The sequence below is a fragment of the Convolutriloba macropyga genome, chromosome 6 (assembly GCF_964194025.1).
Source record: "Convolutriloba macropyga chromosome 6, txConMacr16.3, whole genome shotgun sequence".
Taxonomy (NCBI): domain Eukaryota; kingdom Metazoa; phylum Xenacoelomorpha; order Acoela; family Convolutidae; genus Convolutriloba; species Convolutriloba macropyga.
Window position 1 is genome coordinate 52560782 of NC_134473.1, and position 26769 is coordinate 52587550.

At 36.4% G+C, this 26769-nt stretch overlaps 1 protein-coding gene across 3 annotated transcripts in view; it reads right to left on the reverse strand.

Moving 5' to 3' along the window:
• Positions 1 to 26769, reverse strand: part of LOC142341756 (acid phosphatase type 7-like) — a 324947-nt gene that overhangs the window by 103686 nt on the left and 194492 nt on the right. The window contains exons 1-3 of one of the 3 annotated variants that reach the window (XM_075392948.1): positions 21384 to 21639; positions 17932 to 18159; positions 2647 to 2805 (exon numbers count right to left, since the gene is read on the reverse strand). The exons of 1 other annotated variant lie outside the window; for it this stretch is intronic. In XM_075392948.1, the coding sequence (XP_075249063.1) occupies positions 2647 to 2805; positions 17932 to 18159; positions 21384 to 21498 (502 nt within the window). In that variant the 5' untranslated portion in view covers positions 21499 to 21639. Of the gene's footprint in view, positions 1 to 2646; positions 2806 to 17931; positions 18160 to 21383; positions 21640 to 26769 lie in introns of those variants that run through there. One more of the 3 variants, XM_075392949.1, reaches the window with a different exon arrangement.

A 26769-nucleotide genomic window follows, 5' to 3' on the forward strand; every position in this document is an offset into this window, starting at 1 on the left:
TTAAAATCACTATTAACGCAACTTAAAACAGAATTTTTTTTGTCGAGAAAGAAACATGCCCGCTGACTATGTTATGTACAAAGATGTTTTTGTAACGACCCCAATCATCTGTTTTTCTTGATTGCAGCAGAATATTCACAAAGTCTTTCAAGTCTTTCAAGTCTTCGAGTGTTTAATTACAACCCACCAGCGATCAATAAACGACCATAAAATACTTTTGGTAAGTTTTTAATTTTATGACATAAGGATGCCAACAGTTTTGCCAACGGCAGTCTTAGGCATCGGCGGCATAATATATAATCGTTTGAGAGTACCAAATTGAAAAACCTTTGACAGTATTTGTAAAAACTGTTTCTACCTTGTTGACTTTTGCAGGTATTTGCGGGACTTATTAGTTGAGACTACAAAAACAGCTCTTCAAAATAAAATGAAAAACTTATTTGTAGCTCGATCTCAATAATTCCATGTCTCATCTCCGTTCACTAAAAATAACCTGTTCAGCTGTTTTTAACTAGCCGTTTTATGACATCGAAGTTACAAATTTTCTGTAAAGTTTTGTGGTTTTTGTGTATTTGGTCGTGTAAGTGATTTTTGAAGTCACATAACCACTATAACGACAAGTTCTTCTGGCGTTGGAAAGAAGCTTAACTAAAAACAAATTTCATGTTTTTAGTGAACAGTTGGTGTGCTTTTAATAACTTCGCCATTTTTTCGGGCAGATTTTTTTCTAACGATAAGTCGCATTTGTTTCCTGTTGAGTTGTAAATGATTGTATTTAGTGCACTCAATTGGCAGTTTTAGATTTCATTGAATTTGATGGTACAAGTTGTCATATTTTTTTTGAAAATTAGACATTTCTTCATATATATAATTTCTTTGGCAACTCATGAGGCAGTATCACAACAGAGTCGGATTATATTGGAAATGATATGTAGAAAATTAGCTAAATCAAACATACATAAGTTTTGAAAGCATGGCTTATGTTTTCGTGGCTTCTTTAGTTTCATCTACATTTTTTCATTAAAAATTTACTGCTTGTTTTTTGCCGCTGTTTTGATGTTGTACAATTATTCTGATATATAGCAAGCTGTATTTGTAGTTTTTGATCGGTTAATGAACTATTCAAAGCTCTGATTTTATAACTAATGGTTTTAATGACTTTGATCTCATTTGTTTTTGAAAATATAAGATTGTTTTTTACAATTGGTGTTCTTCCTTCCTTTTTTGTCATTTAGTAACCCAGTCTCATCAACGTGTTTCCGTGTTATCGACTTAGTTACCGTGTGTTTTCATAGAAACATTTGAAAAAAAGAGTTCTTGATACTGACAATTTTAGTGGTTCCTTTTGTTGTCTCTCTAGTAAAACTTTTCACTGATGTCTCAATCAGACCCAACTGAACATATATAATTTTTTTCTGTTAATAGCTCATGATTTTGAATGACTCCAATATAAGGTTTGCCTAAAATGTTTGAGTTATGACAGTATTTGTTGTCATTTTGTTGTCTCATGACTTAATATCACCAATGAAAGGCTCCATTTGCTTCTTAAGCACTTATATTTGAGTATATCTGCTGTTTTTAAAATTCAAATATAATGGATGTCTCAACTTTTGAAATTAACAGGTTTCGAAAATTCAATTGGCTTTTGAGCTTTGCCCCTTTTTGTCAGCTTTTTTACCTAGTCCCAATGAGGAAAACTCATATCTGCTTTTTGGCGAACAAGTGAACTTTTGCTGTGTAGTTTTCATTTGATGATGTTTTCACTTTGTTGCTAGGTGTTTTTAAAAAAGAAATTGAGTTTTTTGATTTTATTAATGTTTTCTGGTTTTTTCTTTGATTATTTAGCTGTTTGTTTCATCTCACATTTTTTTGACGGTTGGTCTTTTTATCTTCTGAGGCGGCTTTTCTTCACTCATTTAGTGGTTTGAGGTTGTAACATTTTATTTTACTTATACACTAATTTTTCTTCACTCTGTGTAAATTTTTAAAGTTCTCGCCTTTACACTTCTGAATCTTTGCATTTGAGAGACACTAGAGTCGAAAATGTGGATGAGAACGGTCAGAACATTATGAGAAAAAACACGATAGTGAGCCTCGTTGTTACGGTTGCTTCTAATATGCCCACTGTTAGTATTGTTACCGGAGAACAATCAGAACATTTAAACACTTTTCACTTTTTCATTGAAACAAATTGAGTGGGCACATGTAGATTCTATAAATATTACTTAGTTATTCAGCTCATATTTTGGGAAAAACATGTAAAAATGTTGTTACAAACTCATTTGCAAAAAAGAATAACAGGGCTTGTAGAAATCATAGAATCCATTTGAAGGATTTAGTAGATGTCAAATCTACCATTGATGATTCTGTGTAATTTCAAAATTCCAAAATTACATCTGTTAATCTCTCTCTGATTCCAACAACAAGAATCTGTCAGCTGGAGTTGTTTGAGCAATATGTCATCTTTAATATAACAAAAAACTCTTTAAGGCATCGGAGCCAAACATATGTTTGAGTGTGCTTCAGCGGATAATGTCAAATGAACGTTTGTTTCTGTTCCACTCCCCTCTCCCCGTAAACTTTCAGCAATTGCTCTCAACCAAATATGCAAGAGTAATATTGGCACAACTAAATATTTTTCAGAACCTTTTTCTCTGTCCTGGATGAGTTTGTCGAGTGACACGTGGTTCTCCACGCCCATGTCACCGAACACCGCTATTGTGGGAAGGAAGCCACTCTCGTCTGCTGGGAATGTTCGGAACTGGTAGGGACCAACTTTCACTTTCCCATTGTGCAACACATATTCTGCAATCACGTAACAATACTTTGTGATTTGAAGAGATGCTGAGCGGTTTTATAAATATTTATCATATTTTTTTCATACATCATCGTTTTTAATTGATGTGACACACAAACCACCCAAGACAATAATGGTTAAGAAAAAAAAGTTTAAGAGTGGTGAGGCCATCAGAGGTCCAAGTCTGGACAAACTTTCGGTCTGGCCTAGCTTTCTGTAGAAACGTTTTTCACTTTCAGCCTGTTAGGCCAGGCTATGGGCAATTTTCTCTGTCACGTTATGCTCGACAATTATCTTTTTGGTCGACCCATGCTGGACGACAAGCATCAATGTCGGCTAAAAGACTCAAAGTCTGTTCATAAGCCGATTTCGTTCGTCAACGGTCTTTTCACTGTCGAACTCTTAACCTCGACGTACAAACTAGGGTGAGCTGAAGTTTTTTCGATAGGGGCGATCTGATCCATACAAAATATAAAATAAACAATACTCAAACTCTGCCTTTTAAAAAGATTAGTTTTTAGAAAAAAAATGAAAAAAAGAAGAATTTTTGTTACCAGTACCCAAAAAAGCATCTGTATGATAATTATTGAAAACTATTCCTATCCCAAGTTGACTGCACATAGTTTTCCTTCAAGATCTTGCAAGACAACCATATGTTTTGAAAAAATGCGAAATAACTGAACAAAAGTCAATTTTTTGTTCAGTCAATTTTTGCCGATCAAGATGTGCATTGTACAGGTTGTTCTGAAAAGTATTATTGGAAAGCTTGTCAAGCGAATTTCAAATATAAAAGATTTTTTGCATTTCGCTTTATCCGATGAGTTACGAAGGTTATAAAATTTGTGAACGTTAGCCTAACTTCAGTTGTTTTGTTCACACTTTTCGCAATTTAAAATTGACCAATTTTCGCAAAAAATTGGATAATTTGATTATTCGATAGCTTCATTGGTTTTACAAATCAAGATAAAAATAAGCTGGTGTATGTAGGAACCAACTGTTTTGCCTCTATTTACAGCTAAATATCTAAAAGTTCAGCAGATTTTTTTTCCCCAAAAAATGGCATCAATTCTGCCTATCTGGCCAACTTCGGCCAATCTGACTTGTATTTTAGACATAAAAACCCCTGACAAAATTTTGATTTATTATTATTTTGGTTTGCCAAAAAAAATATTACGCTATCTTTTAGATCAACTGCGGTTTTTAATAGCCGGGAAACGAAAGCAACGTTAGTTTTGGTCCATCGTTGATTTTTCAACGAAAAGGGATTCGGATCGTAACCTGAGTCGGTTTTTTTGCAATTTTGTAAACACAATTATAGAAAATCCATTTTCATTAGGACATCAATTAATAACAGGTCCCATTTTTTCAATTAGGGTCCAATAAATAAAAATTGTCTTATTTGCGACGCTCATGGTTTTATGGCTCCGACAATTTTTTTTCTTAAAATTTTAAAGAAATCTGGGGTTTTGTTAGCATGTTATGTTCTTTGCCTTTTGACTAATTTTAATAATCAAATAGTTTATTCGGTATTGAAGAAACTATTATTAAATTTTACTAATGCTTTCAGTTGATACATAAATTTTAACTCGATAGGTAACAAAATTCCTTTTTTTGATTTAGCAACTTTTTCGTCAAATTAGCTATTTCGGTAACCATTGGAACCTTTTTGATTCAAAATTGAGTATCAACAAGAACTGGACCAGTTTTACTCAAGTTATGGAATTTTAGAGTTCAGAAGTTAATTGAATTGTAATGGCGCGCTATATATTTAGAAAAATTTCCTTTTTTGCATTTTTTAGATCTACCTGTATTCGCAGTTATTATGTAGTCTTTTGACTTAGTCTCGCTTACATGTCCAATTGGCTTCCAAAGCAGTAAAAATTTAATCCAAATACCGTTTTTTATTTGAAATCACAGTTATTCTGTCCTACGTTTTTAAGAACAATGTTTTGAAGAATAATAAATTTTTTGAGATTTACCACATTCAGTCTTACTTCTGACTCCGCTTAGCCTAGTCTCAGCAAAGAGTGTGGTCACATTCAGTTGGATTATTTAGTGCGTCCGTAGCTGTTTATTAATTGAAATAATGGTTTTTGGCGTTGATACTACGACTTTCCATTTTTATTTCCTCCAATTTTTGAGGTTCTCTTTTGCTGTCTTGCCCAAGCATCAAATTAATGACATGTAGCAGATCTTATGTACAGTTGAAAAAGGCGCAATTGATTATATTTGATATTTCTACTGAAAAAACTGTGATTTTACCGGCTTCCACACCATTTGCTCGCAAAATTGAATTGACAATTTGATTTTCGCTTGTTTTAAATTTTTTGTAATCGTGTGACATTCTGGTTATTGCACGTCTCAATGGTTTTGTATGGAGGTGTAAGTGAAGCCGTTAAACGATTTTGAGTTGATAGCTATTTGCTTTCGTGACTTTGAATTTAATTGTTCTCAAAAAGTGTAAACGCAATTTCGAATTCTGCCCCTGTCTGTTTTTTGTGTAATTGTTAATTATTCTCAGTATAAACATGTTCTATTTCTTTCCTGTTGAAATACATGCCATTCGGTTGATTTCAATTTTTATCTGATTCTATTTTGTCTTTTTCATTAATTTTAAAAAAAGATAGACAATGATTTCTGGTCGTAACTAATGCTCATTGTATTTATTTGATTTTGTTATCTGTCTTGTCTCTTACTCTTCATAATGGCAGGTATCATAAGCTTTATAATATGTTTTCGTTTAATTTATATAGCGGTTTGGGCTTAAAGTGATTATTAAAATGGATATACCAATTGTTTTCGAACAATGAGTGATTTTTTGAAAGCTTTCTATCTCTTCCTTGTTTGGTGGACAATTAAGTCACAAACACGTTTGCTTGGAGTCGGAACTTTATGTGCGATTGCTGCAGCCTCCTTGTTAGATTTTGACTTTTAGTTTTTTTTTCAAAATTTTGATTAAACGTCTAATTGTACACACTAAAAGACTAAAGAATATCAAACTTTAAGAAAATTTATTATTTTTTGTCAAATAGAACATGAACGCTTTCTGATTGACTAACTAAAGTTACTATTTTTAATAGTCAGATGTAGGATGCGTTTTTTATTACAAGATAAGTGTTTGTCTCGTAAGAGTGAGCAAGATAACGATTTTGGCCGAATTAGTCAAGAACTTTGCAAGATAACAATGCGGTCTCGCCTGAGGCCAAAACAAAATTCGGATTTAAGTTATAGCGAAAGGAAACAATTTCCAAAGTATAATTGCCCCTGGGAGTTCATCGGCTACAATGACCAACATTTTTAATTCATATCAAAATTAATTGATAACCCTAACTTAATTAGTGATCTGAATTCGCTCAAACTAATACTCTCGAAATATGAACAAGTTTTTGCTTTCTTTCGGTTAGTCGAACAAAATTATAGCTTGGTTAAAGCAAATCAGTTAATACTTTTGAAGGTTATTTGCGTTCTCCTCATTCGCTGCTCCATCATTATTTTCAGTTAGCTTGCATGCTTTTAATAATCAATGAATTCGATTTCTTCTTCAAATCCCTGTTCAGTGAATTTTTGATTGTACATATAAGATAAGTGGCGAAAAATTTCTTTTCTGCGCAAACGCCTAGCATAAATTTGCGTTGAATGAGGCGCATCTTCGTAATTTCACCGCTAAAATGCTATTGAAATTTCAAAAATGTCACTGCCCGGAGCGCATCGCCAGAGAGATTCAGTACTGGACCAGAAAAAAAATCATAATGGTTTTTAGGCGGGCCATTACTATGTTCAGGTCCGAGATTTCACTGTTTAGTATGATTTTAGTAAGACAAGATGAGTCATCAACTGACTTTCGTCTGAACATGAATTTGTTAATTCGGTTTGAGGTCTGGGCATAAACAAATTCTGTCTGCCCTGGTTATGGGCATATTAAAATGCCGCCTGGTTTCGATATGCGCATAGCGTACATAATTACCCGCGCTTTCGCGCTTCTATTTGCTCAAGAGCCAATTATCTCGCGTCTCTCTCTCTCTCTCTCTCTCTCTCTCGCTCTCTCTCTCTCTCTCGCTATCTGTTTTGATCGTAATTAAAAATACATTCGTTTTCAATATAAATGAATTTTTATCAGATTGCAGAACTTGTTCTGCGTAAGAATTCAATTAACAGGCTCTGAAACTATGATTATAACTATGCTTTTGAGTTATTGTTTTTGTCTCAAGCATTTGATTAATTTGAACTGCGGCCATTTGAATTGCGGCTCCTTGAATTGCGGCTCCTTGAATTGCGGCTCCTTGAATTGCGGCTCCTTGAATTGCGGCTCCTTGAATTGCGGCTCCTCCGACCTTCGTCTCCGACCTCTAAACTCTTCTCCCGACATCAATGTCCGGCAGGATGGCTGGTGTGAATAATGCTCATGTAGGTTCAGTAACGTGAACGGAAGGTCGCAGAGAATAACTTCCAACATCGGGAGGTGAACGCCTGAAATAAATAGATCAAATTAAATGAAATAACTACCATGATGGGGGGGGGTTTACCTGACCACTAAGCTGGGGGGGCTAAAATAGGAAAGAATAAGCTTGGGGGGGACTAAGCTGGGGGGGGGGTAGAATAGGAAAGAATAAGCTTGGGGGGGACTAAGATGGGGGGTTACCTGACCACTAAGCTGGGGGGGGGGGGGGGCTAAAATAGGAAAGAATAAGCTGGGGGGACTAAGCTGGGGGGGGGGGCTAGAATAGGAAAGAATAAGCTTTAGAGGTTATTAAGAGCTTGAGGTTTTTAATTGAATTTTTACGCAGGAATTTTTACGAATGTTCAAAAGATGAGCAAAGTTTTACAATAAATTTTTCCGTTTGTGAAAGATCTTTGTTTTTGGCGAAGTCTGTAATCAAGAAAATTTTCTTTAAAAGTGGCAGGGCAACGATCTTCTCGTGATCAGTTGAACGTACGCGGAAGAAAAACCTTTCACTGGCCCAATCTCTCCCACAATTTCAAAAAAATTAACGTTCGCTTAAACTTCACCAAAGTAGGGTGGACCGCTTATTTTGATGATGTACAGAATATGTCCGTAGAATTCCACGTTGTCTCTTACAAATAAAACAAAACAATTTCCAATTTTTGACCGTTTATTACAAGGAGAGTCGAAGTAGACACCATTGATCAGATGACGGTTAAAAAACTCGGCTTCTGGATAAAACATTCTTCCGATTTTTACTGCATTCGTCTCCACAAACTCATCCGACATACAAGCATCATTGTTGTTGTCGAAATCTGAATTTATTTTTGAAATGAGATACTTCAGATGCGGATCCTGCGTCTCAATGTTTGTTAGTTTTTGTCTCATCAAAACTCGTCGACAAATAATTTCACATTCTGAGTGTGCTCCAAAAAAAACTTCGCCAAAAACTCTATTTGCGGCTTCAAAGCTCATGGCGGAATAACAGTAAAGTGGGCCAAATCGTCTCACTTGGTTAACGAAGTGACGTAGGCAGTGAACTTTTATAGTCTCGATGCGTTCGTTTCCCCCATGAACAGTGACTATTTCTTCACAAAATGTATCAAGAAACAGTTGTGCATCAAAGGTAAAAGAATCACAGCTTGACTCTAACAAAAGACGCACACCAAAAGACAAATTCAACAGATGATTACAAAGTTTTTCTGGAATTCGACGCCGAAAAACGAGCGGGCTTATATAAAAGAGCCTATTAAAGTTTTCGTTGGCCTTAAATTGGGCCATTTCATCAAGAGAGCGGATTTTTCGCGGGTAGGCAATCAACTCCCGCGGACAAGATAATTGAGAAATGACAATATTAACTTTAATTTTCTCGTCTTGTGGCAGAGCTTTATAGCATAATTTCAGGACCTCGGGAAACACACCCAAAAGAACGCAGTGCATGTAGTCAATGGGTGCCGTTATCGATAAACCTTCAATCAAATCAGCGAAGGCACTTTTCCACTTAACACCGTCAACGTTGACTAGTTTAGTAACAGGTAGCGATTGAGCAAATTCCACAAAACAATCGTTAACATCACGCTCTCGGATCTGTCCTGGTTGCCCATAGGGGTAATAGGAGTGGGTTTATCCTATTGTTTTTCCTTCTGCGGTGCAAAAATGACAGCCGTAGAAACCGTTGAACTTGAACATATTCAACATGTGACATTTTGCACCCAAATCGGAAACAAGTAGTTTAACTTTGAAGAAAGCTCGGAACGACTTTTTATTATGTTTTAGTTCAATACTTGATAGCAATTCACTCTTTATATGCGGAATCAATTCATTCCAGTTAGGGGTTACATTACCAACAAAAAGAGCTGCTAAAATAATACTACTTCTTGACATTCTCTGACGAGGTGGCAGGTCGGCAATTTGGATCCAGATGGGCCAAAGTTCTTTTCGCAATGTCGACTTCTTAATATTTACACCATCTGAGAAAAGATGCAAATTGAAAAACAAATCACCCTGGGGTGTCATCTCAACTGGGGGTGACAAAGAACAGTTCAAATCGCTATAGGGGTTTTGCTTGCGAAGTTCTGCGTAACTCAAAATTTTATCAAGGTTCCTTTGAACTGTATCACGCAGTTGGACAACAAAACTCATCACACAAAATGACTGTCTTGGCGACTTCCGTAAAACGTACCTCTTGCTGGAACATTTTCTTGGCGTTACGAACATAGGAAAAGCCCGAAGGAAAATTTTTAGGACTTGGAAGAAATGCTTTTATCAAGGTATGTAAAACAGTTGAACACTCGTCCGAAAGTTTGGAATGAGAGCAGAATAAATCGGTCAGCAAAGATGCATTTCTAACAGATAAATGACTTCCTACGAACAACATATCGGAAAAATTGTCGACAAGCTCATCTGAATCAACCAAAAACTGAGAGAAACTGTCATTCGCAGTCATCCGTACTGAACTTAAATCAGAAACAGTTGACATGAGTTAAAAGCAGGAAGTTGAAAAATTTGCTCAGATTTTAAAAGGTTAGACAATTGACTTGAGTTACTAGCGACACTTTCTTCATCTGACGAAGTAATGCAAACAGAACCAGCCACTACGCTATTGCAATCCCCTTCAAATGGGCTGAGGTCGGCAACCAACGATACTTTACCGATGTCGTGGGACGGTGAAGATGGGCTCGACTCACAAAAACTAAGTGGACTACTTGTCAGCTCATTGACTCTTTCTACTATATCTCTGGCTCTTAGTTTTCGCTTTCTTGTTTTCCTACTTGGCGTTGATATGACTGAAACTTCCACTTTTAGTTCACAAATAGCTTCATTTATAATGTCTGACAGAAATAATTGCAATACTTCTTGTAAAATACGGTCCGCTTCAAGCTTTCTGTCATCATTTCTCTTGAGCTCACAAGTCTTGCAGAGACAAGAGTTATACTCAAAAAATTCTGGTCCGTACTTCACGAAAATTTCGTCTCCGGGTTTTATTTTTTGCTTAACCCTAAGTTGAATGATGCCACAGTCACTGCTAAAGTCATACTCACAGTTTGGGTTACAATAGGAGTTTACGAACCGTATAGGACCAAGGAGAAGCAACTGCTGGCCAGTTCTTTCCGATGACATGAGCGAAGGATCCGTTACAACGCCATCGGGAACTGGAGTGACAAAGCCTAATGGATTTCGCTTAAAGATTGCTGGTGGCCAAACAATTTCGGTTCCTTCATACAATAGCCTGTAGCCACCATAATTATCGTACCTGATTTTAAAAGATGGCTCAAGTTTTGTGTATGCCAGACATATTGCCTCAAATGTTTCTCTAAATCGACAATCACTGCTCAGTTTTCGTTCAAAACTGCTTTCCCTCAATGTTTGAATAGGTTGCATTGCAGGTCGCTCCATAGTTTCCACAATTTTTTTCACCGCGAAGGAATCGCACTGTGCCAAAATTGACCAGTCTACTTTTCGTGGTAACATACTTTTTCTTAAAAACATTAAAATTTGGTCTTCAAAGCTAGTTTGTGTCAAACTTGGGTTGAGAAAAATGAAATGGATGACAAAGAAAAACATTGCGAAACAAACTTTTTGCATCAAATATTATAATACTTGCTAAGCGAAAACGCACGGCAACTAAAGAAAAACAAGTCCAATTAACTCGAGACAACAGCGCAAACAGTAAAACAAGTTTGGAAGGCTAATACAGTACACAAAAGAAAACAAACAAACATTTAATCTGTAGGCATTTGAATCTGGTTAATACACGGAGACTTCCAAGGTCTCTTGTGGTTTTGAAACAAAGCGTTGCTTTTTAGAAAATCAAAACGCAGATACTTTAACATGAAAATGGAATTTTTCTCGGTTTTTCAGAAATATCTCAGATATTGTTTATGCTGCTTCGTTCATCTCATCTGCAACTAAGCCACCAGTTTCGTTTGGCATGTTCTCTTTGTTCTCATTACTTTTACGTTCACTAGAGCGAATCTCGTTGCCTCTATTGTTCAAGCTTGATTTCGCCATTTCGTACATTGGGAACCACTTTTCCTCAAACTTCAGCTTGAAGAGGTCTAAAATAAAAAAAAGTGCACAATAAAGAAGGAATTGATTTAATCTGGGGAACCTAAATATCTCGCAAGACAAAACTGTACAGCAACTATCAATTTCTAAGATCCATGCAGATAAATCTATAAAGCGCACCTTTCAGTAGCTCTTTCTTGGTGGGTGAGAAATCTGTCCGAGCCATCATTCCCTCTTTCTTCTTTAATTTAGGAGACAGCATGTGTGTCATGAGTTGTCTAAAACAATATTTGATCAAAGACGTAAAGCAAAACGTTTAGATCTTTAACTCGAAAAAAGAAACGAACATAACCGACTAAACGTCGGAAGAATTGCTCTAGAACGACATAAGGGAGCTCTAATCAATTGCAGCCTGCTTCAGTCTGGGTGAAGGGAGGGGAGTCTAAATGAGACTAAGAAGTTCAATAGTGGGCTTCAAATAACTACATTAGAGGTTAACATATACCACTAATAAGGTTTAATGTTAGAAACGACACCAGTTTTGGCGCAGTTTTCATTTAACTCTTAGTATTAAATTGCCGCCAATTGGGTTCAGCTGCTTGAAATTGCGATTGATAGAGAGTTTTAGATCACGCAATCAAGAGCAATTAAACGATAAAGTATAGAAAATGGAGCCTTATTAGAAGCTAATTGTATAGGAATGGATTTGCTAATTGGACTGGTAATTGAACTTACTAATTGCTTCACTGCATTCGTGGACATCTGTATCTCACGATAGTTTCTGTTGGACAGTGATTTCCACTCAGGTCGGAGTTCAGTCATACAGTTAACTATTAGTGCTGCCGCCTCCATTATTTTGTCTGCAGCCATTTTGATCGCATCAGCTGCTTCGCGATCTACATATCGGGTTGCCGACGTGTCCATGTCACCGGGATTTATCGCTTTGCCACGTTTCGCTTTTTTGCTACAACCTGGTGTTGACGAGAGCTGTTTCTTAGACGCATCATTGTGTTTATTCTCAGCTACTGTTTGGGAATTCTACTGTTTGGGAAGATGTGTCCGGCATCTTCGACCTCAGCGTCATTTTGGTTCGGCACTAACCCTGTATTTCTTAATTCCTGCGAGTTAGACGGCATTTGCAACTTTCGCTTGGCTCGTTGGGAACTCATGTTACCGGATATTAGAACCTGATCAATATCCTCATAAACAGTCAAATCAGGATCATAGCATGGAAATATTGGTACGAAAGTCCTGTTGCCTTCGGCAACTTCAATTTGAACACACGCTTTGCTTAGCCACTTTTCACAAAAGTCCTCGTGTCCCAGCTGTAGAACTCATACTGTCCAGATATAAGACTTCGTAACTGGATTTTTTTATTGCCTTCGAGTGTTGACAAAACTTTCAGGCTGTAAAGAAACTATTTCCAATGACGGGCAAAACTTTTAATTTTGAGAAAATGATCTAAACGAAAATACGAAATGTCTTACTTCAACATGCAATCGTTCTGGGAATTCAAGGCAGACGCAGTTACCGCGTGCAGGAACAACGCTACAAGTCTGGTCCTCGAAATAAACCAGCCAAAACAAATTTTTCAGCTGATTTTTTGCGACCTCAATCAATTGTTGTTGAGTCTCGAAATTTGAATAACCCAGTCCACGATTGCTGCGAGTTGGCCGCTGACTTTCTTGGACCTATAAAAATTTGGAATTCTGCTTGAAACTTTATTCTGGGAGATTTCAAACGTCTATTTCAGGGCCTGTAGCTTAGATTACTTTTTCTTTACGTGTGCAAACACATCTGATGAAGGTTGATTTGAACCGCAGATGAGTCCAATTCAGTAGTTTCTACAGAGGAAAAAACTGCTCGGTTATCAGAGCCTTGTGGTGTTCACTCAAACAATCAATTTCCAGAAAATCAACAGTCCAGAATGAAGAAGTCTTTTTTGAGATAGGTAAGTCACGTATGAGCAAAACAAGGATCACGCATAAGAACGAAAAAACTCGTTCAACTAAGAGTGAAAAACGTCATGGACGCAGTTCAATCAAAACAGCATGAACCAATGAAGATATAATAATAAGTACCAAAAAAACAGACAGATAGACATACCAAAAAATAGAAATTTCAACGAATTTGATTGGTCGTGCAATTTAAAACACTGTACCTTTATGCGTTCAATTAGCCTAAATTGTACATTGCTTAATGCTTGATTATATTTTCTACCGCATCTGGCCTTGCCTCAGTGGCCCATGGGACTTGATACGAACCTATCACAACCGAACGTGAGTCCAGTTTCCCCCAAAAAAGTAATTTTTATATTGCGGCTTATCGCAATTTCTGAGCGTTTATACGTTAACAAGCATATCCTATTCTAAAACATGGAGAATTTATTGAGCAGTCAGCCAATCAGAAAACAATATGCCTAATTTTTCAATTGTGGTTGGCCAGCATATATTTTGGTACGTCTGACGTTTTCACTAGCGCCAGCCGCTATGTTTAATGCTACGCTATCTTTGTAAAGCTCTATTTCTCTAGGCACGCAGCCAATATTTTATTAATAATTTATGATAACCTACAGATAGCACGTGGTATGTTTCAATTACTAACATCCGATGGTACAGTTGCAACAGCAACAGAGCGAGCATCTTGGTAACCTTCGTTTTGATCATTGCATTTATACGGCTCCTGCACAACAACTTTTCTTGGGAGTTGAGACATAGTGCTCTGATGCAAGCAAGTACAAGATCTGAAAAGTTATTAAAATATTTATCCATTTGAACAACATAAATTTGGGAATATTGTTTTCTCAAACTTCCTCTTGCTATTCAGTTATCCCACAGCTAATTCAATCCCATTTCACCCCTCACACATCGCCTCCCATAGACGTCCATCGACCCCCCACTCCCTTACATGTCCATCGACCCCCCCCCCCCTTACACGTCCATGGACCCCCTTACACGTCCATCGATCCCCCCCCACCTTACACGTCTATCGAGATTTCTTATTAATCTCTGCAACATTTTGTTCACGTTACTGAACCTACATAAACTTTATTCACACCAGCCATCCTGCCTGACATTGATGTCGGGAGAAGAGTTTAGAGGTCGGAGACGGAGGTCGGAGGAGCCGCAATTCACGGAGCCGCAATTCAAGGAGCCGCAATTCAAGGTGCCGCAATTCAGAGGGCCGCATTTCAAATAAGTTAAGAGCAACGATAAGTGCAATTTTAATTCAGAACACGATACGGAATCGGTGCACTTTCTCATTCAACGTAGCACTTTCTCATTCAATGTATACATAGCTAACAATACATACATACATCATAGCTAACAAAACAAGGAACTTCAAGTTAAAGTAGAGTTTAAATAGTCAATCGAAACGAACTTCAAGTTTAAGTAGAGTTTAAATAGTCAATCGACACAAACTTCAAGTTTAAGTAGAAATTAAATAGTCAATCGACACGAACTTCAAGTTTAAGTAGAGTTTAAATAGTCAATCGACACGAACTTCAAGTTTAAGTAGAGTTTAAATAGTCAATCGACACACGACATTTTGGTCAACTCAACATTGCACCGTTCAGACAAAAGTTTGATTTGGGTTTGATCAAATTGAGAGCAGTCAGTAGAATTTACTAAGGCCATTATTCGTATGTTTGAGACTGTACAATGCAGAGTATAGTTTCTTAACTCTCAACTTGAGTAGTTTCTTCTTGAGGTTAGATAAAAGATTTCGCTGACATAGTAACAGAACTCAGAAAAGAGATTTAGTTGACATAGTAACACAACTCAGATAAGAGATTTAGTTGACATAGTAACACAACTCAGATAAGAGATTTAGTTGACATAGTAACAAAACTCAGATAAGAGATTTAGTTGACATAGTAACACAACTCAGATAAGAGATTTAGTTGACATGGTAACACAACTCAGATAAGAGATTTAGTTGACATAGTAACACAACTCAGATAAGAGATTTAGTTGACATAGTAACACAACTCAGATAAGAGATTTGGTTGACATGAACTACATATTAACACAACTCAGCTACATAGTAACACAACACACAGTTAGGCTGGAGAATGAAGTAGTAACAATGAAGTAAAAATGAAGTAACAATGAAGTAATAATGAAAGAAACAATAAATACTAAAACAAGCAACAGTCAAACTATAAACAATGAAGACTAATTTGAAAAATACGATGAAGACTCCGACAATTCAATAACTCTGCTCCTCTTTGATCTCCGCAAGTTGCAACTAGATGAATCTGATGCTTGTGTTTCTGTGTTTGGATGTGATCGCATAATATGTCGTTTGATGTTGAACGCATAGAGGCTACTGAATTCGCAAAATTTACACACTTCTGGCTCCACATTTTTCTCATGCACGTTCGCCACGTGGCGGTCAGTCATGTACTTGGCGTTTGACTTGTAATCACAGTACTTGCAAACGAACACTTTCTTCTTCGCCACTGAACCTCCTCTCGTACTACTCAATCCCCTCTTTCTGTTAACCTTTGCGACTGGCTTCAATGTTCTCATTAATAACTTACCATGGCACAAGTCAGTTTCAAGATCAATTATTCCCAGATATGATGTATCCTCCGTTATAATTATCGATTGCTCCAATTGAAATTCAAACACAACATCATCGATGGCCATGGTAAACAACAGAAAGGTAAACAAGAGAAAGGTAAACAAAAGAAAGGTACACAAGAGAAGAAACACAAAGCAACAATCAGATCTGAAATACACAACATATGAAGACCATTGAGTCTACTGTTCAGACACTAGAAAAAGGTAAACGGAAACAGACTGATAAACACTGGGATTGACACCCCACGGGCGAAGCCCGATGCTTGCCTACTACTTCTACTACTACACCACAACTTATTTTGATATTATTAATTCTGACTGGCACATCGACATCCGCTTCAGCCTCCGCCTCCGCCTCCAACTTCCGCCTCCGCCTCCGACCACCGCCACAAGCACTACTACACCACAACTTTCTGACTCGCACATCGACCTCCGCCTCCGACATCCGCCTCCGCCTCCGACCTCCGCCTCCGACTCCGACCTCCGCCTCCGACAGCCGCCACAAGCACTACTACACCACAACTTTCTGACTCGCACATCGACCTCCGACCTCCGCCTCCGACCTCCGCCTCCGACCTCCGCCTCCGACCTCCGACCTCCGACCTCCGCCTCCGACCTCCGACCTCCGCCTCCGACCTCCGCCTCCGGCCTCCGCCTCCGTCTCCACTGCAAAGATGCAAATGCACCAATATATGGTATAGTTTGAGCTAGAATAGCTTTTGAGGGTATCGCCATATATCAAAAGTTTTAAGCATGATGTCAGTTATTCGAAATTTTCAAAACTTGCTATGTTCTTTGTATGTACAGTCTGATGATGAGAGAAATGTGAAACATTCTGTGCAGTGTTGACCAAGCATGTAAAAGAAACTGCGAAGAAGAAGGGCAGACTGGGATGTTGCTTAATCGACTCTGGGCAGGCTGGCAAAAGTATTTATACTGCTATTTGTCTGGTACAGTACTGGTTACCATTGAAAGTCAATGCTACAGCGCTGAAACTCACTGTGAGCAAGGTCCGGGTGATGCAAGATCAAGCACTGTTATCATCATTCGCACCGTATCTTCTACCAGAGCGCCATCTGTTTTTGAAGGTGTTAACGAAAGCATTTTGGCGTGATAGCCGAGAGGTAAGGTGTGTGATTCACACGCCAATGATTGAGAGTTCAATCCCGTGACTCCGTAGAGCTGTCTGTGTGAGGATGAGCTCTTACTTAACCATAGCTTCAGGTTGGTTGACCATAGCCTGACCATTGTTGGCTGCAAAAATGGTACCACGTGAAAGTAGCAGACGCAAAAAAAGTGACTGTAGTCTCCAAAAAAGAGCAATGCTGCTCATAAAAAGAGCAGTCTGAAAGGAGGGAATAATAAGCAAAAGAGGAAGCTGAGAACAGGCTACTGTTCCGCTGCGATTACGCGAGAACCACAATTATCATTTTATATAATTTTTTATCTAATGGACAAAGCAACAAGTTATTATTTATTTTTGAAAGCGGCGAATTTCCTACGTGGCAGTGACTGGGGTACCTTTTAGTTAAAACAGCGACGAACTGCAGCAAAAACTGTTTCAACTAAATTATGTCTCTTCTAAATTATGCTCCCCTTGACCCAATCCGCTCATTTCGCGTTCATATTTATAGTCCAACTGTTTTTGGGTACAATAATACACTTTGAAATAAGAGATTTTATGTAATTTCACCGCTGTCAAAATTTAGTAGTGAACTTAGATTTTCCAAACTCACCATATTGAGTTTTGAAGGACAATTCCACTGCATTGGTGGGGCGACTTAGATTTTTTCAACACCTACCAAACGATGAACTTTAGTAATTCACACTCTTCGCTAAATTAGACTCTTTTTTTACCGAACTCGCCCTATTCACCGCATACATTACATAGGCTCACCGCATCCACCACCAATCTTACATATTTTTGCATTGAATAGCAGTGAAACCTCGAATCGGGCGGTTTTGATATTATTATGGCCAGCCCCTATCCTCAATCAACCTCAATTTCCAATCGATAGTCGGATCATATATGGTACTGAAATTAACCAAGCAGCGGGGTTATGAAAACTATGAAGGAACAATTGAGGATAACTAACCATAGGTTGTATTTTCCTTGAGGTCCACCATTGTAGCCCTAAATGTCCACGTGGTCCTGTAGACGTCTAAGCTGCTGTTGGCGTCTTTGTAGTGTCGCATCCGAGTCATAGAAGCATTCACGCTTTGATCAGGAAGGGAGGAGCTATTGACAACTGCGTGGTACGTCACAGAACCCTGACCAATATACGCCAAAGTGGTCCACGTGACGTACATGCTTGATTGGTTGCCTGAAAATGCACAACATCCACATAGGCCCTAAACTGCTTGCAAATGTGAAGTGTCAAAAATTGGGTTTAATGATTCTGATTATAGAAACAGAAATTTGAGCAGTTGAAATTTTTTTTAGCGGTTTGTCATATTGTTTATTTTGTATTAATTTTGAGAGTAATGAAAGAATTCAATTAAATTTTGGCAAAAATTGTTTGTTCTTATGTTTGTGTAGGAATCGCATCTCAAACACAGGACAAAACAGTCCTGGATAGCAAAATATTCCCAGGCAAAATAGTCCGAGCTAAATATAGAGTTAAACATACCCGTACCTAACCTTCAGAGATCATCAGTACTGAATCAGAACAATTTCAGAGAAATTTAGGTTTTCAGTACTGAATCAAAGATAAATCAGAACGAATTCTGAATTTCTCTGATTCAGAGAAAAATTCAGAATCAACTTTCTCTGAAAATCTCTGAATCAGAGCAAAATCAGAATAACAATTTCTGAATCATCTCTGATTCAGAACATAAATCAGAAATTTTTTAAAGCAGCAAAAAAAAACAAAATTGGTACTGCATTTGCTTTTGAGTTAGGTACGGGTATGCACACCAATTAACAAAAAACTACTTAGATTATTCATATAATTGTGTGTCATTGAACAAATATTCAGCTGATTACATCAAAATAAAGTATATGTAAAAAGCTTGATTTTTAGACCCCCCGTCACGTATATCAAAATCAATTTTCACCCCCCCCCCCCCAAAGTTACATTTTCCGATTTACAATAACTTTGCTTCATAAATGGTAATATTGGGTTTCCTTTATAAAAGTTAGATTTTTCAAAAAAAATTTTGACTCGAAATGCGTTAAAAAAAATGAGGGAAATGAACTGCGCATACAGCCAGAACAGCAAAAACTTAATGATTTTTTGCTTCGGGTTAATCTTTGCCTTATATTCAAGTTGGTTTTCCAATAAATTTCATAGTTTCGCTGTTAAGGTATTTTGGGATTTTTTTTATGCTAGTACCCCTCTCCCCCAGCCCTATGTAGTCGTTATTTTTGCACCCCACAAAATCTAAGATACGGCGAATTGTAAGAGCGTTATATGCATTTCATTTAAAAAAAGAGGGTTTAGGTAGGTTGAAGGCACGTTTATAAGTTTCCTTAAAATTTTAGAAGATCGAGCCCTTATTGTAGCCGATGACCCCAAAAATGATATAATACAAAAATTTATGTCGACGTTCACGTTATATGCAACAAATTTTTGAAGAAATACTCAATATTTTCAAACCATAGCTGTGCTAGTTTTTAATAAATGCCTATTGTTAATATATGTTCATGTATAAACTTACTTGACTTTAACAGTATGTTTAAACATAATTTATTTTGGGGGGGGGGGGTGCAAAACTAGGGGGCTGGGGGAGGGGCGCTGTCCAGGTCGAACCCTTGACTTATGAAAAGACTTGTGAAGTCTCAGGGGGAAGTAAAAAAGACTTTAATTACGTGGTCGAGGACCCAGTTAAAGTCCAGCCAAATTATTTTCAGATCATTTCCGTTTGTGCCCCCCACACATTAGTTGGTGTATATTTTTTGCGGAGCATTTCCGTCTGTGCTCCCAGTACTTTCTGCACCCCCAGTAACAGAGCACGTGTCATTACATAGTAAATATTTATATGTATACAAAATTGAGTCAAACTAAAACATTCTGCCAACTTAATGACTGGGTTCAATCTCGTGACCTTCTCCAACATTACCCAGTGGTTAACCAATTGTGCTTCATGTCCGTACCTTTGCAGGAAGTTAAAAACAAGAAATTGCTACGGTTGCAAAGGTAATTCCAGGAAACATTTTATTTTCCAGCCAAATTCCAGGACAAGTTTTACTGTCCAGCCAAGTTCCAGGACACTTGATATTGTCTAGCCAAATTCGAGGACGGTTGTTTTAGTTCCAGTCAAAATAGAGGACATCACTTAAAGTCCAGACAAATTCTTTTCATACCAAAAATCATCCAGGACGGCCTTTTCATGCCTCATAACGGTCGCGGAAGATCTTTAAAAAATCCAGCTCTAGACTAGGGTAGCAGAAAATATCCGTATTTCGTTAATGCCCTTTGTTTATATATGGGTATGTAAATAGTATTGAAAGCCATTCATATGCTATAACATATATGAACGCGAGCGCAAAATTGAGCGGTGGGGAAATAACAGAAAAGACCCGATGTTTAATTCCTAATTTGCGCAAGTTAAATGAAATTTATAATGCCAGTATTGCTTTTTCTATGGGTAAAGTAGCCCGTCTCTTCTATTAATTTTCTGATTTCCGTTTTCAGCATTGACTTTGTAATGTCGGGAACCTAATTTTGACACATTTCATGTCACGTTGAAACCATATGACGGATGCATGCTAAGAACGTACATACTCGTACTCATTACACGCACGTGCAATTTCCAAAATGCCAAAATTTGCAGTGCCAGAAGTTGCAGAAGTTACGATGACAGATGTTCCTTTAGACATTGCCAGAAGTTGACTTATACTTTTAGCACCTTATTCAAACTTGCAAATTGCGTGTTTTAAGCAAGGTTACGTGACTCTGCAATAGTTAGTTTCTCAATTCTGGCTGAAGATGTCGAGTCACTACACCTTGTCACGAAAAACTTCAGAATTTATCAGTGACTTAAGTAAAGTCACGTATTCCATACAGAAAAAAAACCATCAGAAAAACAAAACGTCTGTTGTTCCAGAAGTTAAAATGCCAGAAGTCTCTGTAAAGATAACCAGAAAAGCGGTGAACATTCGGTATATTGAAATAGCTTGCCTCTTCTTAACAATTTTAGTGACTCTGAAGTTGTGAATTTCGAATTTCTGCTTGGAATCTTGATCCAGAGCATGGTTCTCTGCAAACTCCAGAAAATTTTCAATAACTTCAATCAGATTCACCTCACTTATATTAATATCTTTTATATTGTTGTTCTAGTTTTTAATAAAATCTAACTTCTGCGGCCCACGCTACCCCTAAAAATATGATAGGGTTTAAAAAATTTTATGGCTTTCATATACTTCATTTTTTTTCAGTAACCCCAACAAAAATGAATGAATATATTTTTCTTTCAAGTTGAAAAAAAACTGATTTGTCTGTGAGGTTGAAGAGGAAAAAAATGAAGTGGTTGCGCAACAACGAAAACCTTTAAACCCAATTATAGGTTTTATCATGAGTGTGTTAAAAACAACCCTATTTTCTACCTGTATAAGACAGATGAATTTGCTCAGGCAAGCTGTAGTCCTTCGTACCAACAGAACCATCAGAAGCCGGAAGATATACAACAAAAATAAGGTAACATGGAAAAATAGCTCTCATTTCGGCGAAACTTAACTAATAGCTAGCTTTACGGCTTTGACGGTTTTTGTGTTTTATAAGCTGTCGACTTTGCTAGATGTTGACATTGGATCTTCGACGTTCGATCGAGCAATCAAGTGGTCACATTGAATGAGCCCACAGATCGTATGATCTTTGTTCTAGAACTTTGCTAAGCTTCGAAGAATTTGAAATAACAAATTTTGTTGCGTTATTAAGCTTAAATCAAACAATATGACACCTTGCAAAATTATCATGCATTTTGTCGATCTGTTATTATAAACACTCTATAAAACCAATGATAACTCTTAAATTACACTTTTAAACCCCCTAATAAGGGGAGAACTAACAGAATGAAATCTCGAACACTTTCCACTCTTTTGTTCCGGTGAAGATACAACATGATAATAAAAACCTGGTGCGGGAAACGGGTTCAACATTTTTCGGGGTCACAAATGCCGCAAGTTTACCTACGTTTTTGTCGCAGAGTAGCTACGTTTTTTCTTCTCAAACGACCGTCAAGTGATTGTGTTTGACAGTAGTTAATTTGGGCTTAGGAAGGCTGGCCTATCGGAGAAAGAGAGTACAAAAAAGGAGCTGCATTAGCGGCGGCGGGTGGGGGGGGGGGGTGTTGATAGTTGATGGCCAAAAAGACGAACTGCTCTTCACACCATGAATTTATAACTCATCGGCAATTTCGATGAATTGTGCACTTAGAGAGTATACTTAGAGACTAGTAAAATTCTGAGAGCACCCACAAACTAAAAAATATTAGGCATATTTGCCTGAGCCTGAAAAATTACTTGACCGCTTCAGGCGTCATTTCAGTTAATATGCAGGAAAGTATAGGAAAAAAAACGTTCAGCCAGTGACGCCTGAATTTTCAGTTAAATTTCGGGTAACTTCAGGTAGTTCAGGTTGAATCAATTTGCCTGGACAGTTCAGACAAATTCAGGTGACTTTTTGAAGTAAATTTAACTAAACTTCATTTAGAGTGCAACAAACTCTTCTCTCAGGGATGCACTCCAGGTTTTACCTGCTTATCCCGTTTTGAAGCCGAAAAGTTAAATGGTTAGACGAAAATTCGATAACAGAAAACATTGCTTAAAAAGACCAGCAGGACTCTCATAATTGCTACAAACTTCGTTTGAGATCAAATCACGATTATTTGATCAAACTATTAATCTCAAAATCACAACTATTATAAATGTTTGGGTTTCAGCGAATCGTTCTCTGAAATCCATTGAGATATCGATTGAGCCCAAAACTACCATTGATTATAAGCAAGATGGCTCGTGCGAGTCTGCGCATAGCACACTATTTTCCAACATACGTCTCAGGGTTGCAAAAAGCCATTAATTTCTGTCAAAGTAACCGTTGGGAGCATCCGAAAGCAACTTATAGAAAATTAGTTGTACAGTTTGAACCAGATAAATGACGTTCTTCTTCGGCAGACAAAAAAAAATTAAAACAATCTACAAAGATCAAATTAGTACAATTTGAAATACACAGACACGGATAAGACTTACAGACACACACCCACACACACTACACCTTAACACACACACAAACACAAATACAAACCACACAGGAAAAACAGTTTAGAAATACTTTTTGGTAACTGTTTTTTATTTGCGTTTGGTCGTCGTTCCTTTAGCTTATCTTTTTTATTTTACAAATAACTAAATTTTGACTTTTTGAAGCAGTTGTGCCGTTAATTGTAATTTTGGCATTAAATTTGAAAAAATTTTTTTTGAAGTTTTCCGGAAAAAATTGTCTTTTTTGATGTTTCACTAGCATTATGAAAATACTAAAATTAGAAACCTCGCAGATGTGTTAACAACAAAATCTAAAAAACAATTTTGTTTTTGCAGAGATTTAAAGCCGCAATTTGTAACAAATAATAAATAATTTTGCAATATTTTAAATATTTTTTGATAGTTTTTGCACAATGCCTCCATTTGTGTCTAACATTGAGAGCAAATAACTATCTCAGTCTAAATGTTTCGTGCCACCCTCTCTCTCTCCTATACAAACAAAACACGAATATTACATACACATATATATATATATATATATATATATATATATATATATATACATATATATACCCACAAAAGCACATACACACAAACACACAATCATTAACTCCTACACAAAAATACTTATTTTGAATCGTTGTTTTTGGCAACCAACTGATCTGAATAAATGCTTCCTCAACGTTCACTTCTGTCCTGTTAGCTTAATTAAAAAACTTGACGTACACTTCTTGAGGCAATTGTATTGTTAGTTGGAAAATTGACACTAAAATAGAAAGTGAAAATTTTCTGTGAAATTTTTCCAAAACTTTGCCAATATTGATGTTTCACGAGAAAAATGCCCCAATTTACGGCTTTGACGATGTTTGTGTATCATTGGTTGTCGACTTTGCTAAATGTTGACATTGCATCTTTGACGTTGGATCGAGCAATCAAGTGGTCAAATTGAATGAACTCACATATTGTATGAGTATTTTGCTTTCCAAGAACTCTTCTCGATGCAGACAAACCTTGGTTCAAACAATGCTTTTAAATCAACAAAAAATAGTAAGACACATCAAAAGTTCTTTAACAAATTTTTGAGGGAAAATCAATACTGCTTTTAATTCAAATTTCTTTTTCAAACCTTTTTTCTCGATACTCCGCATATTTGTTCTTGCATAAATATTTGGGTTTAACATTGAGAGCAAAATAAATCTCTCAGTCTAACTCTTTCTTTCCCCTTCTGACTCACATATACACATAAAGCACGCACATTACAGACACAAACACACACACACAACACACACACACATATATATATATATATATATATATATATATTTAACCACAAAAAGCACATACATACAAACACAATCATGAACTCCTACGCAAAAAAATTTATTTTGAATCGTTGTTTTTGGCAACCAACTGATCTGAATAAATGGTTCCTCAACGTTCACTTATGTCCTGTTAGCTTAAATAAAAAACTTGATGTACACTTCTTGAGGCAATTGTATTGTTAGTTGGAGAATTGACACTAAATTTGGAAGTGAAAATTTACTGTGAAGATTTTTCCAAAATTTTGCCAATATTGATGTTTCACGAGAGAAATGCCCCATTTTATGGCTTTGAAAATGTTTGTGTATCAATAGCTGTCGATTTTGCTAAAGGCTGACATTAGATCTTCAACGTTGGATCGAGCAATCAAGTGGTCACATGGAACGAGCTAACAGATCGTAAGAGTCTTTTTTTTCAAAAACTGTTCTCGATACGGACAAACCTTGTTTCCTACAATGGTATTTAAACATCACAAATAAGCAAGACACATCAGCAGGTTTCTAACAAATTTTTGAGGAGAAAAACACAACTGATTTTTATTCAAATTTTTGTTCAAAAGTTTCAAAACAAAGAGATATGACCCAAATCGGTTAAAGTTACGCATAACTAAACTAACAACGTTTTTCGCAGTTTGTTTATTATCTTTTTTTCGATAACCCACATATTTGTTCAGGCATAAATATTTGGGTATAACATTGAGTGCGAATAAATCTCTGAGTCTAACTCTTTCTTTCCCCTTCTGACTCACATATACACACAAAGCACGCGCATTACAGACACAAACACACACACACACAAATATATATATATATATAAATATAGGTATATATATATATATATATATATAAATATATATATATATATATATATATATATATATAACCTTAAAAGCACAGACTCACAAACATAAATTCCTACACAAAAAAAAACTTATTTTGAATTATTGTTTTAGGAACTGATCAGTATACATGGTTCCTCAATGTACACCTAGTCCTGTTTGCTTAATTAAAAAATTAGACTTCTTGAGGCAACTGTACTGTTAATTGAAAAATTGACACCTAATTCGGAATTGAAATTTTCTTTGAACTTTTTTTCAAAGTTTTGCCGAATTTGATGTTTCATAAGCGAAATGCACCAATTTCTTGCTTTGACGATGTTTGCGTATCATTAGCTGTCGAATTTGCTAAATGTTTACATAGGATCTTCGACGTTGGATTGATCAATCAATTGGTCACATTGAATAAGCCCACAGATTGTATGAGTATTTTGCTTTCCAAAAAACTCTTCTCGATGCAAACAAACCTTGGTTCCTACAAAGCTTTAAAATCAACACAAAACAGTAAGACACATCAGAAGTTCTTTAACACATTTTTTGAGGAAAATACAAAACTGCTTTTTATTCACATTCTTTTCAAATCTTTTTTTCTCGATAACCCGCATATGTGTTCTTGCTTAAATATTTGGGTCAACATTGAGAGAAAATAAATCTCTCCGTCTAAAGTCTTACTCTTTTTTCCCCTTCTCTCTCATATACACATAAAGCACGCACTTTACACATACACACACCTATATATATATATATATATATTTATATATATATATATATATATATACACATATATATATATATATATATATAATATATATATATACATATATATATATATATTATATATATATATATATATACAAATATACACAAAAGCACAGACACTCAAACATACAAAAATGACCTCCTACACGAAACAGTTTTTTGAATTGTTGTTTTTTGGCACCTGATCTGTATACATGGTTCGTCAAGGTTCACTTAAGTCTTGTTTGCTTAATTAAAGAACTAGATTTACACAATTTGAGGCAATTGTATTGTTAATTTGAAATTGACACTAAAACCAGATAGTGAAATTTTTTCTGTGAAGTTTTTTCAATTTTTTTTCAAATTTGATGTTTCATAAGCAATACGCACCAATTTATGGCTTTGACGGTGTTTGTGTATCATTAGCTGTAGACTTTGCCAAATGTTGACATTGGATCATCGACGTTGGATCCAGCAAACAATTGGTCACATTGAACGAGCCCACAGATCGTATGAGTATTTTGCGTTCCAAAAACCCTTCTCGATACAGACAAATCTTGGTTCCTACAATGGTTTTTAATTAACACAAAACACTAAGACACATCAGAAGCATTTTAACAAACTTTTGAGGAAAATACAAAATTGTTTTTTTTTCTCAAATTTTTATTCAATTGTTTTAAAATAGAAATAGTTTTGACCCAAAACGGTAAAAATTACGCATAGCACTTAAAAAACGCCGCGGTTTGTGTATTATCTTTTTTTTCTAGATAATTCTCATATTTCTTCTGGCATAAATATTTGGGTCTAACATTGAGCGCAAAAAATTTCTCCGTCTAACTCTTT